The 21,954-nt window shown below is 60.9% G+C and overlaps 1 protein-coding gene across 1 annotated transcript in view; it reads left to right on the top strand.

The window, feature by feature from the left end:
- The first annotated feature begins 6,657 nt into the window (after positions 1-6,657).
- SEPTIN9 (septin 9) overlaps positions 6,658-21,954 on the top strand; it is a 136,371-nt gene continuing 121,074 nt past the window's right edge. Inside the window, exons 1-2 of the mRNA XM_029927744.1 lie at positions 6,658-6,730; positions 16,337-16,393. Coding sequence (XP_029783604.1) covers positions 6,721-6,730; positions 16,337-16,393 — 67 coding nt within the window. The 5' untranslated portion in view covers positions 6,658-6,720. The remainder of the gene's footprint in view (positions 6,731-16,336; positions 16,394-21,954) is intronic.

Below are 21,954 nucleotides of genomic sequence, written 5' to 3' on the forward strand. Positions count from 1 at the left end.
GGGTCCTGCAGGCCCGGCCACCGCGGGACTCAGGCGCGGGCTGTGGCGCGTGGGGAGTGCGCGCCCGGCCGGGGGTCGAGGGGCCTCCGGGCGTTGAGCCCCTCGACGGACTTGGCGCTCCTCTTTGCTCCGAGGGGACCCCCGGTGCTGGGTCGGGTCGGGGGTCCTGGCACCGGAGCCCTCTGACACCCTGCCCGGCGGGCCCCGCTCCCCACCTGGCCCAGGGTTCCGGGCCGCCGTGAGTCACCGCTCGCTCAGGTGTCTGGAGGGGCCGCCGCGGGGGCCGCTGCCCTGGGTTTGGCCGCACTTCCTGCTCGCCCTCCTTGCCCCTTGCATCCTCTCCGACCTTGCGGGCGCGCCGCTGGGGAGTTTTGGGTCCCTGTGTGCGCGGAGTGGGAGAGGGGGTCAAGGTTTTCTTGGGGTTCAGCCCCTCCAAGGCCGGTGGTCAGCATCCTTTCTTCAGGAGGACTGTCTATACCCAGCTGAGGCACATGAACATTTGCCAAGCGGGTCCATCCGGTGGCTCTCACAGCGCCCTCCGCGTGCTGGCCTCGGTCCTGACTCCACCAGCGGGCCTGCCCTCACTCGGCTGGAGCAGGCCTCACTGGCTCTCATCACTCTGAAGTTCCATTTCACAGATGGGGAAACTGAGGCCACAAGCACTGAAGGGGAGATGAGGGTAAACCAGATCTCTGTCCTTTAACTTTTCTTTCTTTTTTGTCTTTGTGGGTCCCCCGTCACCCCTAAAGGGTCCAGGCAGGATCCTCAAGTCCTGAGTTAAGTGAATCTACTCTCCTGCTCACCTTGCTAGCTCTGGTCCTCCCTTATTCTATTTGGACACAAAGTTTTCTGCCAGGGACCTCTGAATAGATTTTTACTGATAAGAAGCCAGGGTCATGGGACTCCATGGGAACCCAAGAGGCCATTTGGGCCACCCCCTGCCCTTGGGTCATTTCCCAGTCTCCCACTTTCCACATACAGGAACCGAAATGAGTAATAATAACTTGTCTCTCCGAGGGTTACTCAGAACTTCCTTTAAAACACCCTCCTGGGTCAGCGGCTTAGAATTTCAACTCTCACCCCCTTGTTGCAAACAGCGCGGCCCTAACCCGGCTCTATCTTGGGAGCGTGGGTGCGTTGATGTAATGGTGGGGGGCGGGGGGCTTCAAGGTGGCCCAGGCTGGGGCTTGGCTCCTGGCCTCCCTTCCTCCCCAGCATGCTCCAAATACTTGAGATGGTTGTGGGCACTGCTGCTGTGTGCGGCCCGCTCCCTGGGATCCCTAGCCCGGGCGGCCGGGGGACCTCTGCTTGCGTTCTCCCTTGGCTCCTTACACGTCACCTCCTGCCGGTGGGTCCGGACGGTGGGTGTGATCGGGGTCCTTCCAGGTCATAGATCCTTGGCTTGTTCCCTGGGGGGGGGGGAGACTTTGAGACTGTCCTTCATGGATGTCAGAGGGTCCCCGAAGCAGGCTTAACCTCTCCTCCCCCTCCCCTCCCCTCCCCTCCTCCTTCCCCCGCCTTCCCCTGCCGCCCAGGAAGATTGAAAAAAAAAAAAAAACGCAGCTAAAGCTCTGTGCTGTAGGTGGAAGTCGAGTTTATGGGGTGAGGACGACCGGGCTGTTGTCGCCCCCGGGGCTCTGTGTTTACCTGACGGGGTGGGGCCCTGGAGGATGGGCGCTCGAGGGCTTGGACCACGTCCAGTCTCTTCCCCTGCTGGCAGCGGTCCAGGGCGGGCCGGGTCACTCTTGTAGCGGTGCGGGATTGGACGGGAGGGGACTGGCCCGGGGGCGGGGTGGCCTCTTGGCTCCGTTCTGAACACGCTCGCGTTCTCCTGGTGCCCCCGATCCGCAGGGACACTTTGCGGAAGTCAGACCGCTCCCTACGTACCATCAGTGCCATGAAATTGAGGAGAGCCTCAAACCCCCCAGTATTGAAAATCCAAGGACAATGAAGAAGGCTTTTATTTTTTTCCTGGATTGAGTGGGATCATTGTGTTTGGACCAGTTTATGGGCTCGGGAATAAAAGGACTGATGATAACCGTGTCCTCTGTCGAGCTGCTTTAGAGCTTGTGAGTGTCTGAAAAGGGGAAATATTTTTAATGTTTATTTTTGAGAGAGCGAGGGAGCGAGCAGGTGCGTGCACAAGTGGGAGAAAGACGGAGGGAGACAGAGCCAGACGATTCCAAGCAGGCTCTGCTCTGAAAGCACAGAGCCCGACACGGGGCTTGAACCCACAGACTGCAAGACCATGGTCTGAGCCAGCTGAGCCAGCCAGGCACCCCTGCAAAGGGGGAAATTTTTAAGATAGGTTCGGGGGGCGGGGATCCCAAGTGTCTTGGGTCTGGACGCATTCGCTGAAAACACACTGTGTTGGGCATGCAGAGTCAGGGCCACAAGGGCACAAAGGTGATGGAAAGACCGTGGCTGTTGCTTGCATTCTCCCTGGAGGGGCAAGAAGCCGGTGAATGACAGCCTCCCTCCCTGCACCGCACGGGCTCCAGATGCCACCGAATGTCCTGGAAGCAGGGACCGCGGGCCTGACGGGAGGTTGGAGCGGGAGCCCTTGAGAAGTGAGAAGCTGTGAGTGGACAGGAGAATGAAAAGGGTCTTTCCAGGTGGAGAGCACCGCACAGGCCAGAGGGGGCTTCCCGACAGCAGCTCCCGTGTGCTCTAGGCTTTTCCTGGGCCCCCTCACCTGAGGTCACAGCGGGGCAGGACTCATGTCTGCCGGCAGGCCCCCGTGGCCCGGCGGGTCATCGCTGGCTCCTGGAATTAAATCCGAGGCTGGCATCTTGTCGCTGTGGGCCAAGGCGCTCCATCTCGCTTGGTTCATTTATTAAACGGGTTGATGCTGATTTGTTGTGAAGATTGCAGAGCTCGTGCATAGAAAGGCCTAGAAATGCCTGCTCTGTACCCTGGTGGCTACCGTCATCTTCATTCTTTTATATATATTTTAAAGTCTTCTTTTAAAGTTTATTGATTTTGAGAGAGAGAAGGAGAGGGGAGGAGAAAAGAGAGGGGGAGAGAGAGAATCCTGGGTAGGCTCTGCACTGTCGCTCAGAACCTGAACTTGAACTCAGGAACCGTGAGATCAAGACCTGAGCCAGACGCTTAACCGTCCGAGCCCCCCAGGCGCCCTTGTCTTCATTGTCCTCACCAGCAGTAGGAGGGATGGGAAGGCTGTGTGGTCCTGCCTTTGCCGGGAAGCCCAGGAGCTGCCCTGTCCTCCCGGCACCGCTGCACAGGCCCAGGAGTAAGGCCCCGGCTTCCCCGCGGCCCCTCGGCGCTGGAGCCGGCCGCCGCCCCAGCCCCCCGGGTTCTCTGGTCTGGGGCTCCTCGCTGCACACTGGTCGCACAGGCCTTGCCCTTCAGCTTCCCTGGCTCCCCTGGGAATCCTCAGTGGCACGGGCATTTCCCCGAGGCCCCGGAGCCACAGAAACGGGGGGCCAGGGGGTGGGGATTGGTCTGTGTGCGCCCTGGGAATTACTCGGAGATGCTTTGTGGCTTTCAGGAGGTTCCCAGAGGGGTACCTGGCCTACCAGAAGTCACAAAGCTCTGCTTTGTAGTGGCTTCTCCAGACGCCCAGGTAGAGGCTGGGCCCCAGGGGAATGGCCTTGGTGAGCTCACGGCCACGGCTGACCTCCCCCACACCCAGTGCCCTCGGAGCTGACTTAGGGGAAGGGAGGGGAAGCGCCCAGAACACTTCCCCAGCGAGCTAACCCCGGGTGGCCGGGTGGCCGGGGGAGCACGGGCAGGGAGCTAAGGCAAGGTTCTTGCTCTTCTTGGTCCTGGCCCCTTCCCCCTGCCCTGTCCTTGCTGTCCCTTGTCTCCTGGGGACCAGGCCTATGTGTTTGGCTCATGTGGGGATGTGGGCAGAGAGAGAGAGCTACCTCGTGCAGTTAGTCGGGCTGGTGCCCAGGACCACAGAACTTGGGGACCCCTGAAGCCCCCCAAACATGAGTGAGTGGACTGAGCCCGAGACCTGGGGCCGTCCCTCCCCTTGGGCTCCTGCAGGGGTGGGGAGGCATGCTCAGGCATGGGTGGCCTGCCCGCCTGCCCTCCTGGCGCCCCCCAGCTCACAGACCCCTGCCCACCAGCATCCCCCGGCCAGCCCAGAGGGGCTCTGAGAGTCCAGTGTGATGGGCCTGACTTTGAGGTCACCCACCGCCCCTCCCCCCCCAAGTAACCAGTTCAAGCCAGGACAGGTGCAGAGGGGACGTGAGATCGACTCTCAGGAGCAGACGCCTAGAGCCCAGGGCCAGGTGGGAATGGGGGCCAAGGGGGTGTCTGCAGAGGAGGTCCCACCTGGAGCCTCAGGGGCCCAAGAGCAGGAGGAAGGTGCTCCCCACCCCCCACCCAACTCCTTGGGCAGCCCTCCTGCCCACCCCAGGCCGCCCGTGTGGATGGGGCCTGGGGGCGGGACCTTGTTTCCGCTCTGCTGTTTGTCCACAGGCAGCATTGCCGGGCCGTGCAGTTTGCCTAAGATGTGCCCGATAAGGAAGGTTCAGCACACAGTCGTGTGGGCCCAGCGGGGGCGAGGAGCGGCCCGGACGGGCGGTGGCCTTGTGGGGGTTGGGCTGGAGAGAGAGGCCGCAGGCCCCGGGGGTGTGAGCCTCTGTGAGGAGGAGGGAGGCCAAGGGCTGGGCTCCTGGCCTCTCTGTTGGTGCTGTTATCTCGGGATGGCCGGCTCTCGGTGTGGCCGGGGCTTTGGGGGGACATCAGTGGGGGTGAGCGGCAGTGCAGCCCCCTGGCCACAGCACACGAGACCACACAGAGACCACACAGAGCCCACGAGGCCACGGCACCCACTGTCCTGAGGGACCCGGTGTCCCGGCGCGACCTTGGCTCCGCTGGGGAGGTGCCTGTCCCCCCCTGAGGTTCCTGGCCTGATCTGGCCATCCCGGTGGGTTCAGTCACTCGTTCCAGAAGTGTCTGCCGGCGCCCTTCCTGCTCTCTGGCGGCCCTCATGGCGGCTTGGGCAGGGTGGCCTGGCCTTGGGTCCCCAAGGTTGAGTGTGGCACTCTGCTCCCAGCCCAGTTTCTCTCTGCCTTATCTCCCTGTCCCCGCCCCGGGGCCCAGGTCCAGTGCGGCCCCGTGAAGGGGGTGGCGGCTCCCAGGCGTCTTGCCGTCACCGGCCCGTGGACCTCTGTCAGAGCTGGGCTTTGTTCCCGGCCTAATCTGACCTGGTTCTCTGAATCGTGATTGCTGGCGTCCTGCGGGCCTCCAGGGCGGGGAGAGTAAGACGATCCGGGTCACAGGGTGGCCCCCGGAGCCCAGGCCGCCCGCCCGCTCTGGCAGGAGCCCACGCCGCCGTTGACGGCTCCCGGCGATGCTGGCTCGCGCCTCCCGGAGCGGCCTGTTGTCCTGGGGAACACGGATCCTGAATGGCCACCTGGACCCGCATCCGTGGGCCCCTCTGAGTGGTGGGTGGGGCGAGGAGGGCCGGAAAGACTTCGGTCTTGCTCGCTGATGCCCCCTGGAGAGAGTCTAGTGTCCTCCCTGGCCTGGGGCTTCAGGGTGGGGCCGAGACAGGGCCATGGGGGGCTTGTCCACTGCCCCCCTTCTGGCTCCTGCCTGGAGAGGCCTGGCTCGTCCTGGGCGGTTAAGGGGACCGGGGCTGGCCACGCTGGAAGTCCCTGAGGGCTGTGCCAGGGCCCCACGTCCCCGCCGGGCCAGGCATGTCGGGGCAGCGGTGAGAGGCGGGCGGCAGCGGCTGCCTGCCCGGGTTGGAGGTGGGGTACCAGGAAGGGCTGGGCAGAGGCGAGCTGGCAGGCGGCCCCGGGCTTGGCCCGCGGCTCAATCTGACCTGCATCCTGGGGCTTCCGCAGCCTTCCCGGTGGACCTCCTGTTCCCACCGGGGATCAGATCCCAGCGGGAGAATAAAGCTCCCGAAACCCGAGCCCTTGGAAGTGGGTTAAATCCAGAGCCTGCTGTCTTCCTGATCAGCCTGTGAAGAGCCCGCCTCATCCACTCGGATGGATTTGGGGGGTTCGTTTGCAAACGTCATTAACAAAACCGAGACTTTTGTTGCACAGCGGTGCCCAGGTGTAGACAGCATGGGGAGGTCACAATGTCCCAGTGCGCACAGCGGCGGCGCCGTGGGGCAGGGGCAGGGAGGTGCTGGATCTCTGGTCCATGTTGGCATCGGGGCCCCGATGCCCGAGGCCCTGGCGATGGAGTGGTTCTGGCCGCGCCTTCCTGGGGGCTGGGACTTGACTTTACTGCCAGGCCTTTGTGTATTTTAGAGCGGGGGGGGGTTCTCTTAAAGGAAAGCTTTCTGAAAATAAACACTGTGCATCGATTCTTTCTCTTTTGCACCCCCTCCCCCACCCCGTTGTTCGTTTGGCTCCTAACCTATTGTCAGTGTGACCAGGAAATTGGAAGGACAGATTCCTCAGTGTCGTTGGTCATAACATTGCCTTTCGTGGGCCCTCGGCCACACACCTTTGATTATCAAAGGTATAAACATGTTTTCCCGGAGGTTCGCGTTCCCTGGAGGAGCCATGTTAATCCTGCTTCTCCCGCTTGAAGTCAGACGTCATGCGTGGATTCCAGAACTGTGGCTTCAGCTCTCAGAGAGCCTGTCCCCTGAGGTTGACACAGCCGTCCTCCTACTAGAGGCCTCTTCCGGGACGGTGTGGGCCCAGGACTCGGGCGGAGCCGGACACGGTGGGGCAGGCGGGCCTCTGGCTGCTGGACACGGGCTGCTGCTTTCTGGAAATGGCTCCAGGTAATTCGCTTCCTAAAACACGGTGCACGGTGACGCCCTTTTTCATCGCTCCTGGGCTTGCCTCCAAGTGCAGACAAGTGTTCCTACCGCCGCATTTTGTAAGGAGATTGGACGAACAGGATGTGCATTTCTCCATGTATCGGTCAGCTTTGAGGGTGGGCTGGTTTGAAACCTTGACCCCAAGTCCCCAGGTCCGAGCCCCAGGCCCCAGGGGTCGGTATTTGGAAGCGGGGCCTTCGGGAGGTAACTCGGTTTAGGTGGTCTTGGTGGGAGGGGGGCTCCGCTGGTGGGATTGGTGTCCCTGGAAGAAGAGGTAGAGACTAGGGTGTCCCCTTACCTGCCATGTGAGGATAAAGGATTTTTTAAATTAAAGATCAATAAAAGATTAGCCCGCTTGCCCACAGGGCTAGACTCCTGTCTCACTGGCACATGATGCAAGGGGCGCCTCCCTTCTCCTCCTCCCTCCTTGGGCCCCTACGAGCAGGTGCATCTGGACCCTAGGAGGTGTCCCCCAGCTTCCTTGGGCCAGCCCGAATGCCTGAGTCTTGGGGCCAGTCGCCCAGGTGACCGTCACCTCTCCTGACGGACATTCCTCCTGCTGCCTGGTCACTCCAGCAACTTCTAGAACCCCAGGCTCCAGGCTAGTCAGCAGCGCCGCCTACCTGCCAGGCCTCCTTGGGTGCCGACTCCGCTAGCCAGTCCTCCCCGGGGCTCTGTACTCCTGACCCCACCTCTCTCTGTGGCGTGTCCTCCGATTATACTGTGGCCGCCATCCAAGGCTTGGATGAAACGCGTGTGCTTCTTGGGTGACTCGGGGGCCCATTAAACCACGGGGCCTGGAGGCCGACAGAGCTGTCACCCGTGTCCCAGGGCACCTTCCTGCTGCGCCTTCCTGCCGTGGTCAGCAGGTTCTGAGTGCTAACCCTTCTCTGCGTTGCCCTCGATTTTCCCCTGGGTCCGTGGGCCCCTGGCTAGTCTGCTCATCTCTCTCACGTGATGTGTGCAGTTTGTGCGTGGTGCGTGTGCAACCAGGAAACGAATTGCTCAGAGCCCAGGGGCTTCAGTGGGGGGAACTGGCCACACGGGTGCCGGACAGGAGCAGCCGGGGGCAGAGCCAGGCGGCCAGGGGTGGACGCCACTCTTGAAAAGTATGGACGTGGTCCCTTGTTTAGAATGAGGAAGAAAATAACAACACGGCACAAGTTTTATTTTTAAGGAAGACTTTAGTTTTTTATTTTTATTTTCTTTGAAATGTGTATTTTTGAGGAAGGGACTGTGAGCAGGGGAGGGGTAGAAGGGGAGGAGGGGGACAGGGGATCCGATGCAGGCTCTGAGCTCACAGCAGCGAGCCCCGTGCGGGGCTTGGACTCATGAACCGCAAGATCGTGACTTGAGCCAAAACCAAGAGTCAGATGCTTCCCCGATGGAGCCGGCCAGGTGCCCCCAAAAAGATTTGAGTTTTTAAGTCATCTCTACACCCAATGTGGGGCCCAAACCTACAACCTGGAGATCAAGAGTTGCCTGCTCCACCAACTGAGCCAGCCCGGTGTCCCCGAACTTTAAATTTTAAACAGCCGGTGTATCCCATAAGCACGAGAAAATCCAGAAACATAAGAATGCTTTTGGCAATCAACGGCTCGTACTATCTCCAAAGAAATGGTTTTTTTTCCCTACTGTTGTTTTTCTTTAAATTTTTATGTTTTATTTATTTTTGAGAGACAGAGAGAGTGTGATCAGGGGAGGGGCAGAGAGAGAGGGAGACACAGAATCCGAAGCAGGCTCCAGGCTCTGCGCTGAGAGCAGGGAGCCTGACGTGGGGCTCGAATTCACAAACCGTGAGATCATGACCTGAGCCAAAGTGGGGTGCTCAACTGACTGAGCCACCCAGGCGCCCCATAATGCCCCCTACTTTTCTCTGTCTTTCTTAAAAATAGAAATTATCTTAAAAACAGAATCTATCAGGATTCGTGTGTTTGTAGGGAAAAAATCGTGGCAGTACCACAAACTCTGTGTGAAGCCACACTTTTTAATGCATCCCAACCCCTGAAAGTAAAAAAAAAAATAAATAAACTTTGATTAGCCAGGAAGATGAATCAACTTTCTATTCTCTCGTGAGTAAATGATATTACCAAGTAAGTCATCACGTAAAGAAGAGATCTGAGGGGCGCCTGGGTGGCTCAGTCGGTTAAGCATCTAGCTTCCGGCTTCAGCTCAGGGCATGATCTGATGGTTCGTGGGTTCGAGCCCCGTGTCGGGCTCTGTGCTGACAGCTCAGAGCCTGGAGCCTGCTTCAGATTCTGTCTCCCTCTCTCTATGACCCCCACTGCTCGCACTGTCTCTCTCTGTCTCTCAAAAATAAATAAAAAACATTTAACAAAATTAAAAAAGAAGAAGAGATCTACGTGTGCAGCCAGAACAACAGAAGGAAGGGACGCCTGGGTGGCTCCGTCGGTTAAGCATGCTAGCTTCCGTCTGCCATCCATCCCCCCCCCCCCCCCCCCCCCCCCCCCCCCCCCCCCCCCCCCCCCCCCCCCCCCCCCCCCCCCCCCGCCGCCCCGGCTTGCGTGCTTTCTCTCTCTCTCTCTCAAAAATAAAAATAAACATTAAAAATAAAGTACAGGGCATTGATAACTGTATATTTATTTCTGACCAGCGATACTTTTTGTTTTGATTCAATGTGGAACAGAATTGAATTCTCTGCTTACGACTCTGTGTCTGGTGTTGGAGTGGTTTTCCGTCCAGGAGCTTCTGGCTCTGTCCCCCCACATCTTGCTTCTCCCCCATCGCCCATGTTTTCTGGCACGCCCTCGGGACATGCTCACCACGTCTTACCCCTTCCGAGCGTGCACGGCACACGGGAATGGGATTGAAGGGACGTGTCTGGACGTCCCCCTCCACGAGCCACCCCCGAGGCAGACGCAGAACTAAGTGTGAGCTGTGTAATGCAACCCAGCCGGGTCCAAACTACAGAGCCTTCCGTCCAACCTCGCCTTGGCGGGAACCCCAGAAGGCAGCACCCCCTTTGGTGGCACCTTGCACAGGAGAATGTGTGGGCAGGAACTCAGAGTGGACACAGACAGTGATTTTAACTGGATTTAGGATATTTTCTGGCTCACAAAGTTTACAAAAATGTTTGACCCTGTTGCTACGTTGTCAGGGCCCTTCTCAGTGCCTTGAAGGGGATGCAAGTTGGCCAAGCGTCCTTGGGCTCAGGTTTCTTGGCTTTGTGGAGACGACTTGCAAATCATCAAGGAACCACCCTCCCTACCCCCCCCCCCCATTGCCTTCCTGCCAGATCACCGGGTCAGAGGGAGGAGGTCCTGTCACCAGTCCAGAGCCCCCCTGATGGTGGGGACAGACGGGGGCCTGACTGACTGGAGCTGCAGCTTTCAGCAGAGATCAGACGTGACCTTCCCCGGCAGAGAGAACGGGAAAGAGGTGCCCAGTTTCTCCCTCGCTCCCACCTTCCGGTCCCCTCCCAAACCCCCCACGGGTTGGCAGACCAGGGGCCAGAGACCTCTTCCTGTGGGCAAGGGATGATGCTTGATTGTCTATTGCTTATCTGAACTTCAGACTTAAAATTGTTTTTTAATGTTTGTTTTTGAGAGGGAGAGACAGAGCATATGAGTAGGGGAGGGGCAGAGAGAGAGGGAGACACGGAATCCAAAGCAGGCTCTAGGCTCGGAGCTGTCAGCACAGAGCCCGACTCGGGGCTCCAACCCACTAACCGTGACATCATGAGCTGAGCTGAAGTTGGACGCTTAACAGACTGGGCCACCCAGGCGCCCTTGAACTTCCGATTTCACAGGGCCGTGGGTGGGACCCAGAGCCCAGATGCCCAGCTGGTGAGGGACGGGCTCTGTGAGTCTTGGATCAGCACCGATGACAGACGTGGCCATCTGGCGACGGCTCTGCCTGCTGCCTGGCCCATCGGCTGCTGGCACCTTCCCGGAGGTGTGAGCCAGATACCCACGTGGCCCCCCACTGGGCCTGGAGTGCCCCCAGGAGAGGCCGGGACCCTCACTGCTGTGACCCCCACTCCTGGAACAGCGCCTGGTGCAGAGCAGGGGCTCAGTCACTTTTCACGAGTCTGCGTCTGCAAGAAACCGAGGCTGATGGAACGCTCGCCCGAAGATGCGGCCAGACCCGGAGGCGGACGCGCGCCCTGCGTCCTTGCCGCACGCGCGGAGCCCTTGCCCACCACGTGGCGCTGCCTGGGGCCTTCGCTTCCGGCCCTGCAGCCGGGCTTCAAGCCTGAGCCTAACCAACAGCGGCCGAGGGCCTCGCGCCCGTACCAGCGGCCCCTCGGCTGGCGGACCCCAGGCGGGGAGCACCACCAGCGCTCAAGCGGGGCTGGCAGGTGGGGCCCGGCGTCAGAGAAGGGGTAGGACCCCTTTGCTGGAAACAGAACCTTCCGGAGTATTTTGTCCCTCGCAGGAGCATGTTTCCGAAGGCAAAAGGATTGCTCCCCTCGTGAATAAATAGGTTGAGGTTTTGCTAAAACAGCCCCAGCCGCCGGCCTTGGTGGGGAGAAGGTCGCGGCGTCACCAGGAGGGCGTCCGCACCTCCCTCGGGTGCCTGCCCCTGCACGCCTCCTGGCAGCCAAGGCCAAGGGCGGAGGGCAGAGGAGGGAGGGGGCTTATCTCCTTATCTCAGGTTCCTCTAAAGATAAGTCTGGAATTTGACTCTTTCCTCCAACCTGCAACCTTGACTTGCGTGAAGCCCTTTACAGCTTCTGTGAGCACTTGAGCCGCGGGAAAGCGGGGTACAGACTGTGTGTCCTGGGACCCCCCGCCCCCTGGGCTTGAGGGGGAGGGGGTGATCGGGAGGGCCAAGGTCGCTGGGACCGCCCTGTCCTTTCCCGAGAGTCGCTTGTGAGTTTGAAGACACACCTTGAAAATTGATTCTTTTCTTTATTGAAAATGGATACTTGAGTTTTCACAGCATCTCTTCCCGCAAAGCTCCCTTTTGAGAAAACGGTGACTTTTTGATGGAGGAAGGTACTGTCCTGACCTTTTTCGTTGTTGGCACAGAGCAGAACGGGCTTCATGTGGGTGTGGGGGGTGAGTGGGGCGTGGGGGGTGTCACCCTTCCCCAGGGTCAGGGTGCTAGGCCATGGGTGACCCCAGCAGGCCTCAGGGCCAGGTCCTGGGCGGAGACGGTGGCTCTGGATTAAGTGTGGGGTTGCAGTCATTAAAATAATAACTAATAATAATCCATTCGCTCGCGAGTCTAGTTAGAGTCCCCAGTGCCTGCTTCACCGTTTCAACCTTGTAATTTCCTGAGCTCCAGGCACAGGACAGCCCATGAGACAGGCACCCGGGCTCACCCGTCTGCGTGGCTGCCTTGCTGGCCGGGGCGGCCCCTGGGGAGGGCGGCCACGGGCCGAGAGGGGCGCCGGGCCGTGCGCCTGCACCCATTTTTGCTGCCTGGAGGCGGCCCCCACCCTAAGCGCTGCCCCAACCGAGAAAATGCCTCTCGGACCCTTCCGGCTGCCCCAGGCCTGCATGGGATCCTCGTCTTCCCCTGGAGGACCCAGAAGCCCCCACCCCTCTTCTGGCATCTTCTTTCCTGCTTGGGAATGCTGCGTTTTCATTCCGTTTGAGCCACTGGCCAGGGGTGAGTCCTGCTTTCCTCCCTCTGCTGACTTTTGTCTCATCTGAAGCGAGTTGGGGGCCTGTTACACTCTCCTGGTGTTGGTCACTGGCTTGTAGTTTGTGACCGGGTACGAAACGGCCTTTGGCCTGGCCTCGGAGTCCCCCAGGCGGCTGGGTTTGAGGAGAGCAAGCACCCGGATTCTGAGCTCCCCAAAGCCTGACTTTTCTCTGGATCTCGGAAATTGCCCACCTTCCCCTAACTTGCAGACAGGGAGGGCTTGGGGCTTTCCTGAACCGGGAGTCAGAGATCCTAGAAGGACTGTTTCTTGGGGTCTGGGGGACATAGCAGCGGCCTGGCTGTAACACGCCAGGGGCCTTGGGTACAACTTCTAGTTGCTTCCAGTGCGTCAGCTCAGGGCCGCCAAGCGTTCTTAGCCCCTAATTACAGATCCCTGGGTCCGGGCTGGCGTTCCTGGCAGGTGAATGATAATAATTTCAAAGTTATTACGACTGATGAGCCGGTGGTAATAACCACATCATCTACGGGTGCTTCCTTCCTGCTGGGCACTGTGCTGAGCGCCACGGCGTGTGACCTCGTTTCATCCTGGTCCCCACATCGCGGCCGGGGGAGCTGAGGCTGGAACGGAGTGGGGGAGGGGGGGTCGTTTTCCCGGGGGCGCCGGCGGCACCTGGCCCACCCTGGATGGGAGCCCTGTTTGCTTGGCGGCCGGCTGTCCTTGGCCTCTGGAAACTCAAAACAGCTCGGTCCGGGAGGGCTCCAGACCGAGCTCCAATCGCCTCCTCTCCCCCTGAGTGTGTTTCATTTTAAAATTGCATAAAAATAACTCAATCCTCAACTGGAACCACGGAGCCCTTAGATGTCTTGGAGGCCGCCTTTCCGCTCCTTCTTTGCCGGACTCTGACGCGGGCCTGAGGAATGAGGTCCAGGGAGCTGGGTTCAGTAGCTCTTGGCCGAGGGAGGATCCCCAGTGGCGAGCCCGTCCGTCGGAGGGAGGGCAGGCGGGAACCCCAGGCCCGCCCCCTCCCCGGCTCGGTGCCCGGCGTGCCCGGCGTCTTCTCGGTGCCAGGGGCTGCCTGGCACCAGCCGCGTGTTTTGGGAAATTGGAAAAATAAACAGCATAAATAAAACAAAAACTCCACCCAAGAAATCCGACACAGATGCTGGCTCCCCCTCAGGGCGGCGCCAGCCCCAGCCCGGCTCCGGGAGGCGCGAGCCCAGGACGGGGCGCGAGGCGAGGACCAGACGCCCTGGTGGTGGGCTGGGGGGGGGGGCGCATGGAGCCCAAATGGACCCTCTTCCCGTGTGCCTTGGCCTGGAAGCCGGGGCAGGGGCAAGGGTGGGCGGCCAGCAGGCCCCGGGGGGAGTCACAGCCGGAAGTGAGTCAGTCCACAGGAATGTTGGGTCCATTCCTTCTCTGTTCCTCACACCGTACTGTTTCCATTTTGGGGACTCACTGGATTTACAGGCACAGCTGTAGCTGCCTGGTGCCACTCAGCCCGCGGCAGGACCTCTGAGTGGTGTGTGTGCGTGTGTGTGTTGTGTGTGTGCGTGTGTGTGTGTTGTGTGGTCACATGCAGCGCGGCGCCCACTCAGGTGTGTGGAGAGAGCTCTCTGCCGTCGTGGTCAGTGGCTGTCGGAGGCTGGGGATGCCCACACTCACGCCCCAGCAGCCTTGGGGGCAGGGCCTGTCCCCTCCAGCCCCGCCCAGCTCTGGGCAGCCCGCCAGAGCCACCACCTTCTTCTGGTCGTAAGGGGGCCATCAGTTCTGGAAGCCCAATGCAGGACCTTCCTGTCCCCGAGGGCCTGAGGCCGGTTCCAGCCTCCCCTTGGGGACAGGGCTGGCCTGCAGGGGGCCGTGGAGGAGGGACGGTTTCCACCGCTCGGTGGTGAGCAGACATTTCATCAGGGTGGCCGGGCACCGAGGATGCATGAGGGCATGAGGTCACACGTCAGCGGGGAACGGGCTCCTGTGATGATGGGGGCTGAGGAATCCCAGCAACTGGATGTCCCAGGAAGTGGTTCAGCCCGATCCCGGGAGCCCGGGAGCCGCTGTGTGCCCGGAGCACCTCCCTCATCCCGTCCTTGGCCCACCCACGTCCGCCGTGTGAGGGGACGGCCTGCCGCACTCAGTCCACTGGGCCAGGCACTACCCTCACCCAGAAACGCCCAGAAATCATGTCTGGCCAAATATCTGGGCACCTGGGGATACAGTCATGTGGACACATACAGTCAACCGTCAGGTGGCCGCCGTGGCCGGGGCGGGGCTCTGAGGGAGAGCTCGGCGCTGGGGGCTTCCAGGTCTCGCTTCCCGCGTCTGAGATGGCCGTGGTGGCACCCGGGACGCAGGGTGAATGGGGGGGGGGTGGACATAAGCCCGTGGCTGTCACAGAACCTCTGTGAGCAATGTGCTCAGTACCCCGTAGCACCCCCTGCCCCCATCCCCGCCTGCTCCCAGGGTCAGCGTGGTCGCGCCTGCCTCCCGGAGGCCCCAGGCATCTCTCAGTGCTGTCTCCTGGTGTGGGGGCTCAACACTTGGGGCACGTCTTGGGGTCCCCCCCAGCCCCCGAAGGAGGCCCGGGCTTAGCGGCAGTGACCCTGAAGGAGGGACTGCGCCCGTTCTGTTGTTGTCCTGAACTCAGTTTCTGACAGGTGCAGAGCATGTGCGTCCCGGGAGCTGGACACGAAGCCAGGTCTGTGGGCCGCCCTGTGGGCCTCCGGGACCTTCGGGAGCAATGCTGGCCGCCTCCACTGCCTGTTGTTCAGTTTAGGGCTGGGTTTGTGGACTGGATGAGCGGATGAGCGTTGTAAGGGCCTCTCCGGAGGACTGCCGGCCAGGAGGGGCCCCTCTGACCCCACGTGGAGGGTGCGGGCAGGATTCTGGGTTAACCCTGGGTCCCTCTCCCACTCATCTTGCTGTCTGCGGGGAGGGCCCCAGCTGGCCACTTGGGGTGTCCCTGCAGCCCTCCGGAGGGTGGCCGGTTGCCCAGGCAGCATGCGTCCCTAGCGCCGTGGCCGGGCAGCAGTAGCACGCCCCCTGGCACTCCGCGGGTGCCCTTCCTGGCAGCCCCGGCCTTGCTCGGCTTAGCGCCTCAGCAAATCTCCTCGCGTCGGGACTTGCCGGCCGTAAGCCTCTCCAAGGAGCACGCGCTGGCCCAAGGGGGTGCGTGCCGGGACGGAGCGCGTGCGGCACGAGGCCCTGTTAATCTGGGGCTCTGTTCTGGCTCCCTGCTGGGGGCTGTGGGAGAGGACAGCTCAGCCTCCACGCCCCCAAACCCAGCCCAGCTCCGCCCAGCCCCAGAGTGGGGGGTGGGGAGGGCTGCGTCAGGGACCCTGGCGCAGGGAGACCTCAGTTCACAACACAGGTCGCCGTGCGTCACCCCAGGGGGCGGCAGGTGCCTGACCGGGACCCAGCACGCCTCACCCCCCTGCAGACAGGACAGTACCAAACACCTGGCCAAGCCCAGATTTAATTTTTTAAAAAATGTTTTTTATTTATTTTTGAGAGACAGAGAGAGACAGCGAGAGCAGGGGAGGGTCAGAGAGAGAGGGAGACACAGAATCGGAAGCAGACTCCAGGCTCTGAGCTAGCTGTCAGCACAGAGCCCGACGCGGGGCTCAAACCCACGAACCGTCAGATCATGACCTGAGCCGAAGCCAGACACTTAATCGACTGAGCCACCCAGGTGCCCCCAAACCCAGATTTTAGAGTTTGACGGACTCAGGTTTGTTTTGGGCTCAGCTCTTGGTAGCTGTGTGGCCTCAGACAAGTTACCCAACGCTGCTGAAACTTGGCTGCAAAACAGAGCAGTAGGAGTTGGGGGAAATGTGTGCAAAGAGGTTGGCCCCGCGGCCGCTGGGCCTCCATGTCGCTGGGGAGGGCGAGGGCCTCTGGTTTCTGGCTCTGGAGCCTGTCACAGGCGCAGAGGCCCAGTGTTAAGCGCCCCGCAGAGGCCGCGTGTGACCTTTGCCTTCTGCCCCTGTCTTTAGGAGTCACACGGACCTCCAGCAACCGGCTCCGGAAGCTCGGCGACCCCACCGGCCCAGGTAAGTGGCGTGTTTGGCTGTGGGCCCGCCCTGGATCCCGCCTGGGCTTCTCTGGTGAGCGGGGCCCCTCCCCTGCCGTCCAGGGTCCAGGGACGTTCAGGCCTGTTGGCCGCAGCCCTGTTAGAGCTGTGCCTCATGGGGTCTGTAGGTAGCACGGGGAGAAAGCGCATGCGTGCAGAACGGAGGTGGGTGTAGATGCCGTGGTGTCGGGGGAATGGGCCACCCGTGAGAGGGTGGCTTTGACTCTGAGCCAATCGGTCCCCTGCACCTGCTCCCTCTGACCCTGCAGAAGTGAAGGTGCCCCCGTGACAGAGCAGATAGGTAACGGTGACCAGTGTCCAGGATGCAAGCTCATGATGGTCGTGGCTGAGCTGTTCCTCCCGTGTGTGTTCACGCTGGTGGCCTCCTTTCACAGAGGGTGTTGGGCCCAGAGATGGGGCCTCACCTCCCCTAGAGCCCACGTCCCACCTCGGAGACCAGCCCTTCCCGGGGTTGGGGGAACGTTCCGTGCCTGCTCTGTCCCGCATGGGGACCACTAGCTACACGTGACTGTTGACCGCCTGAAGAGTACATTACCTTTGTTTCATTCTTTCAGTCCCTTGCATAGAATTCCTTAATTACTTTATTTTGGATTAATTTCCACCTAGTTTCTGCATGTAGCTGGCAGCCGCATCATGCTGGCTACCCCGAATTCCTTACCCAGATGTTCCTTCGCCTACTTCCGGGGCCAGTGCAAACCTCCCCGAGGTCAGAGGTGTCACCCGCCTGCGGGCCGGGCACCCCCAGGCTCAGGGGGTGGCCGAGGGGCAGCTCTTGGCAGGGAAGGGGGGTGGCGGTGCCGGCGGTGCGGGGAGGTGCAGGCCGGATGCCCACACCGTTGTGTCTGAGGCCCTGTGTGGCGCAGGACGGGGCCGGTTGTGGGAAGGGAAGGGTGGCGCCTGGCTAGAGGTCTCCGGGGCGGCCAAGTGATTCACATCCGTGGTTGAGCAGGAGCTCCGCCCCCCACCCCCACCCCAAGCCATGGCGGGCCACTAACCACTGCACCACCCGGCCGCCTCTGTCTTCCTGGGGAACTTTTCTCTGGGGCGCCTTGCCTCTTGCAGCTGGTCTGCGTCTCTGTGTCCCCCTCCCTTCCACCAGCTCGGCTGGGTCTGGGGGCCTTGTCTTGTGACGGGCTGGAGACAGGCTCCTGAAGCCTGGGGGAGATTGGCGCCCCGCACTGCGTGGACGCAGGCTCCTCTGGCCCTCGCTTCCTGCGCTCAGGCCGGCCAGTTCTGTGCCGTCAGCACTTGGCAGCCACCACCACGGCTCTGCTTGGAAGCCTAAGGCATAATTTGCCAGCGCCCAGAGCTGTAGGCCGGTGATCTGGGTTTCTCGTGGGACTGCCTGCTGACACACGGAATCCTCCCTGGGGGGGCCTGTGCGGGCTCTGGCCCCGGACGCCCTTTTCTTGTCTTCCTGGTTCCTGCTCCTAAGTCCTGCAGCTAAGACCTCGGTCCAGGCGGGGTTCTCCCCTGGACCCCCAACCTCGGAGCCCCCCGCCCTGTCCTCTGACCCTTGGAGAATCCCCACCGGGAGCCGCTGCCCTCCCTCCCCTCCCCGAAGGTTGACCTCTTGTCCCGTGCTCTGCCTGGTGGCCCGTGTCTGGGACCCTGGACCCCGAGTCCTCCCGGAGTTCAGGTTCTTCACGAGGCTGTGTCGGGTACCAGGCCAGGGACGGCCGCTTCTGGCCCGAGCCACAGCCTTCCATCTCAAGCCTCACCCAGGTCGGTGCTGTGAGGAGCTCACGTCCGCTCCTGTTTTATACAACGGAATCTGTACGGGGCGCCTGGGGGGCTCAGTCAGGTACTCGGCGGACTTCAGCTCAGGTCATGATCTCACGGTCATGGGTTCAAGCCCCGCATGGGCTCAGAGCCTGGAGCCGGCTTCAGATTCTGTATCTCCCTCTCTCTCTCTCTCTCTCTTCCTTCCTGAGCACACTTTGTCTCTCTTTCTCAAAAATAAACATTAAAAAAAAATTTTAAATGGATTTTGTAGACACATAAATGTGAAGAATAAAACGGCAGAACAGCTGTGCACCCACCATCCCACATGAGCAATAAGGGGTCATGGGTGTGGTCTAAGGCCCTGGTGACCCTCCCCATGCCCATCGCTGCCGCGGTGACCACTTGTTTGGATTTAGAACCGGTCCCCACCGGGCATGTCTGTGCCGTGTGTCTGCGGGCAGCTCGCATGGTCGTGTGTGGTATCTCATGGTCTCATCCTGCAAATCGGCGGCATCACATCAGGTGTCCAAGGGGAGGTGGCTGTTTGCTGCTCTTTGCTTTTCCACGAGACAGGATGGCCTCGAGACTTGTCCACGCAGGGTCCACGCAGGGTCCACGTGGCTTTAGCTCCTTTATACCGACCGCGGGTGAGGGCTCCTCCATTGGGCAGGAGGAGGCATCTACCTTCCCGCTGGCCTGCTGCTGGAGGTCCACGGACGGTTCCTCCATGACAGACGCCGTTGGAAACATCCTCACGTGAATCCGTGCCCCCGTGAGTGTCCCCAGGCAGACCATCCGGGCCCTGGGGATGCCCACACTCAGGCCTCCCAAGTGGCCTCCGGTCTGTTTTCCCATGATCACTCGCCTTCTGGGCCACCTTTGCCCCGGTTCCCATAGCGCACAGGTCAGCCTCCTCATCTCCCGAGGCCCAGCTGTCCCCGGCCGGGGTCTCCCAGAGCCTTCTCTGTCTGCCCATCACGTGTGTTCTGGGTCCTTCTCTTCCTCCTTCAAGCATCTCTGAGTTGGGGGCCTCCTTCCTTCTGTGGGAGGTCAGATGGTGTCCCCCTAGGACTCATGTTCACCCAGAACCTCAGAGAGGGACCCGACTTGGACTCTGGTCTCTTACAGGCCTGGTTGGTTAGGGATCTTGGGATGAGGCTCTACTGCCGGTAGGGTGGCCCTGAAGCCAGTGGCGGGGGGGGGGGTCCTTCCAAGAAGGGACATGGCACCCAGGGGACGTACATGGGGGAGAGGCCATGTGAAGACATAGCAGAGTTGGAGTGAGGCGGCCACAGCCAGGGGACACCGGCACTGGGGCTGGAAGGGACCGGAAGGGTTTTCCCCACAGCCTCCGGAGGAAGCTGGGCCTGGCTGATCCCTCGATCTTGGACTTTGGCCTCCAGAAGAAGAGACATCGGAGAGAATTAGGTTCTGTTATTTTAAGCCCCTTGGTTTGTGGTGATTTGTTTGTGGCCCCAGGAAACTCACGTGCCTTCCCGCTGGGCCGCGGTGGGTGCACAAGGGCCAGGTCTCTGCCCTCACAGAGGACGCCTCATAAGCGGGTGCCTCCCGGGATCTCAGGCGAGTTCCCCCCACCCATCTTTCTCTCCAGGCTCATGCACTCCTTCCTTGCTCTGGGCCCAGTGAGCTCTCAGCCTGACGCTTTGGACGCACACCTGTATGCAGGCTGCCGCACCCCCATCATCACGGCCTCGCGGCCCAGAGGGAGCCAGCAGACCTCCGAGGCGGCGGGGCGGGGGTGGGGGGGGCGCTGCCGGAGCCTGGCTGACCACCGGCAGTGCCCTGGGCTCTCAGAGGCTTCCCTCACTAGCACGTTCTTTCCCACGGCTGACACCTGCTGCCCCTTTGTTTCTGTCACATCTCAGCCTGACCCTCCACCGAGGACTCAAGCAGGAAATTCAGTGTGGGTCTTGACCTTGGCCCCACCCCCACCATTCTCAGGTCAGCAGGTCATCAAGATCTCATCGACTCACCCTCTCCCCAAATGACGCTTGGATAGGCTGCCTCATGGCCTGGGCCCTGTCAGGCCTCGGGGTCCCTCCTCATCCGCACCCCTTCTCCGTGTGGAGGCGGCTCTGGTCCCATCAGCATTTATTGGCATTCGCCGAGACCCACCTCTGTGCCCAGGCCTGGGCCATAGGCTCCATCCGTGTGACACCTGCTCATGGTCCTCCTACTATTAAAAAAAACCTTGGTTGACGTCTGCCCACAGGATACGCTAAACCCGAGTGGGGTGGTCATGAGGCTTCCCAGCCTGGCCGGCCCCCTTCCCAGGCTCTCATTCTTGATTTCTCCCTCCATGCTCTGGGTGCTCGGGCCATCGGATGCCACGCTGCATCTTCCCGTCTCTGAAGGTGTTCTCTTCTCCGCAGTGACTTTGACCCGGCTCTTCAGTCTCCTTTAGCGGGTGGGGGGGTGAGTGGGGGGGGTTCGGCGTCCTCCCCTCTCACCCACAGGGCTCCGTGTTCTCACGGCATATCGCTAGCAGGCTGTAAATACTGTTGAATTAAACTTGATAGGAGAAGCTGGGGACACTTGGCCAAAGAAAGAGTCTAAAATAGAAGTATCCGCCTTCTTTTGCCTTGGCTGAAAAGTGGCTTTTCTCTTTGTCTTCTGGTGAAGAAATTTATGGAGAATGCGAAGTCTCCAGGGGGAGGAGAAGGAGGAGGAGGAAACCCATTCAGCAGTAGGCACACGTGGCTTCCATATTGAACGTGGTAGATATGGAACATTTACGTCATCGCAGAATGTTCTGGGCAGCGCTGGCCGGGAGCGTCTGCGTGTTCCGTCTTCAGCTTCACTGTTCGCCCAGCGAGCGTTTTCCGGTGGGTGCTGAGCAGGCAGACCGTCGGGCTCCCAGCAGGGAAGTGAAAGATACCAGTTCTCCGGGGGAGTTTTCGGGGTTCTGGGCAGAAGTTCCAACCCCGGGGCCCTGGGGGGCAGACTCTCTGGAGAACCTGTCCTCCGTACCCTGAGGTCCCCCTGCCACCACACGGGGCAACTGGGGTCCCCTTTAGGGGCAGCTTGGGGTGGTTGGCTGAGCGTGAGGCCCGTGAACCCTGTCTGGGCGGCTTCTCCCCTTGTCTGGGCTCCCTTCCACCCTGTCCTGGGAGAACTCCCAAAGCAAAATCGTCACCGGTGCACCCTGCAGCCGTCCCAAGGGCAGAAGGTAGCCGGCTTGTATTTATGTAGGAGTAGCCGAAAGTTGCTGCACAATAAAACATGAAGAGAAGGTTCCGGAGAGGGATGCAGCCAGCCCCAGCCCGGAATCCGTCTTGCTCGGGGAGGCCGGGGGCCGGCCGCCCACTCTGCTGGGAGGTCCAGTAGCAGCGGCTGCAGGAGGGTCAGCGGGAGGGGTCAGGATGGGGCCTCTTTGTTTTTAACTCAGAGAAACAGACTTGAGTTGTGGAGTCTGGGGATGAGCAGGAAATGAACGGAAAAGTCATCTTTCAGAGGGAGAGTTCCGTGGGAGCTTGGAGCTGATCACGGAGGATGCGCAGACGTCTGCGCTGGCGAGGGGGGTGGAGAGGCTGAGCCCAGGGCCTCAGAGAGTGACCTTCCTTTCTGAGCGTCTCGTCTCCCCCCACCTCCTCCAAGGGTGCGCCAGGAGCAGGACCGTGGGCTCATCCTCCTGGCCTGTGGGTGGGTGTTCAGGGTGCCCTGGGGATGCTGATAACCTGGGTGTCCCCACCCCAGTGGGTGCTGATGGGCCCGAGAGGGGCTGAGCGGCGTCTTTACTGAGAAAGCCATCCTCACTCTGTACCCCGCCCCTCA

Source organism: Suricata suricatta, chromosome 17 (genome assembly GCF_006229205.1).
Source record: "Suricata suricatta isolate VVHF042 chromosome 17, meerkat_22Aug2017_6uvM2_HiC, whole genome shotgun sequence".
Classification (NCBI taxonomy): Eukaryota; Metazoa; Chordata; class Mammalia; order Carnivora; family Herpestidae; genus Suricata; species Suricata suricatta.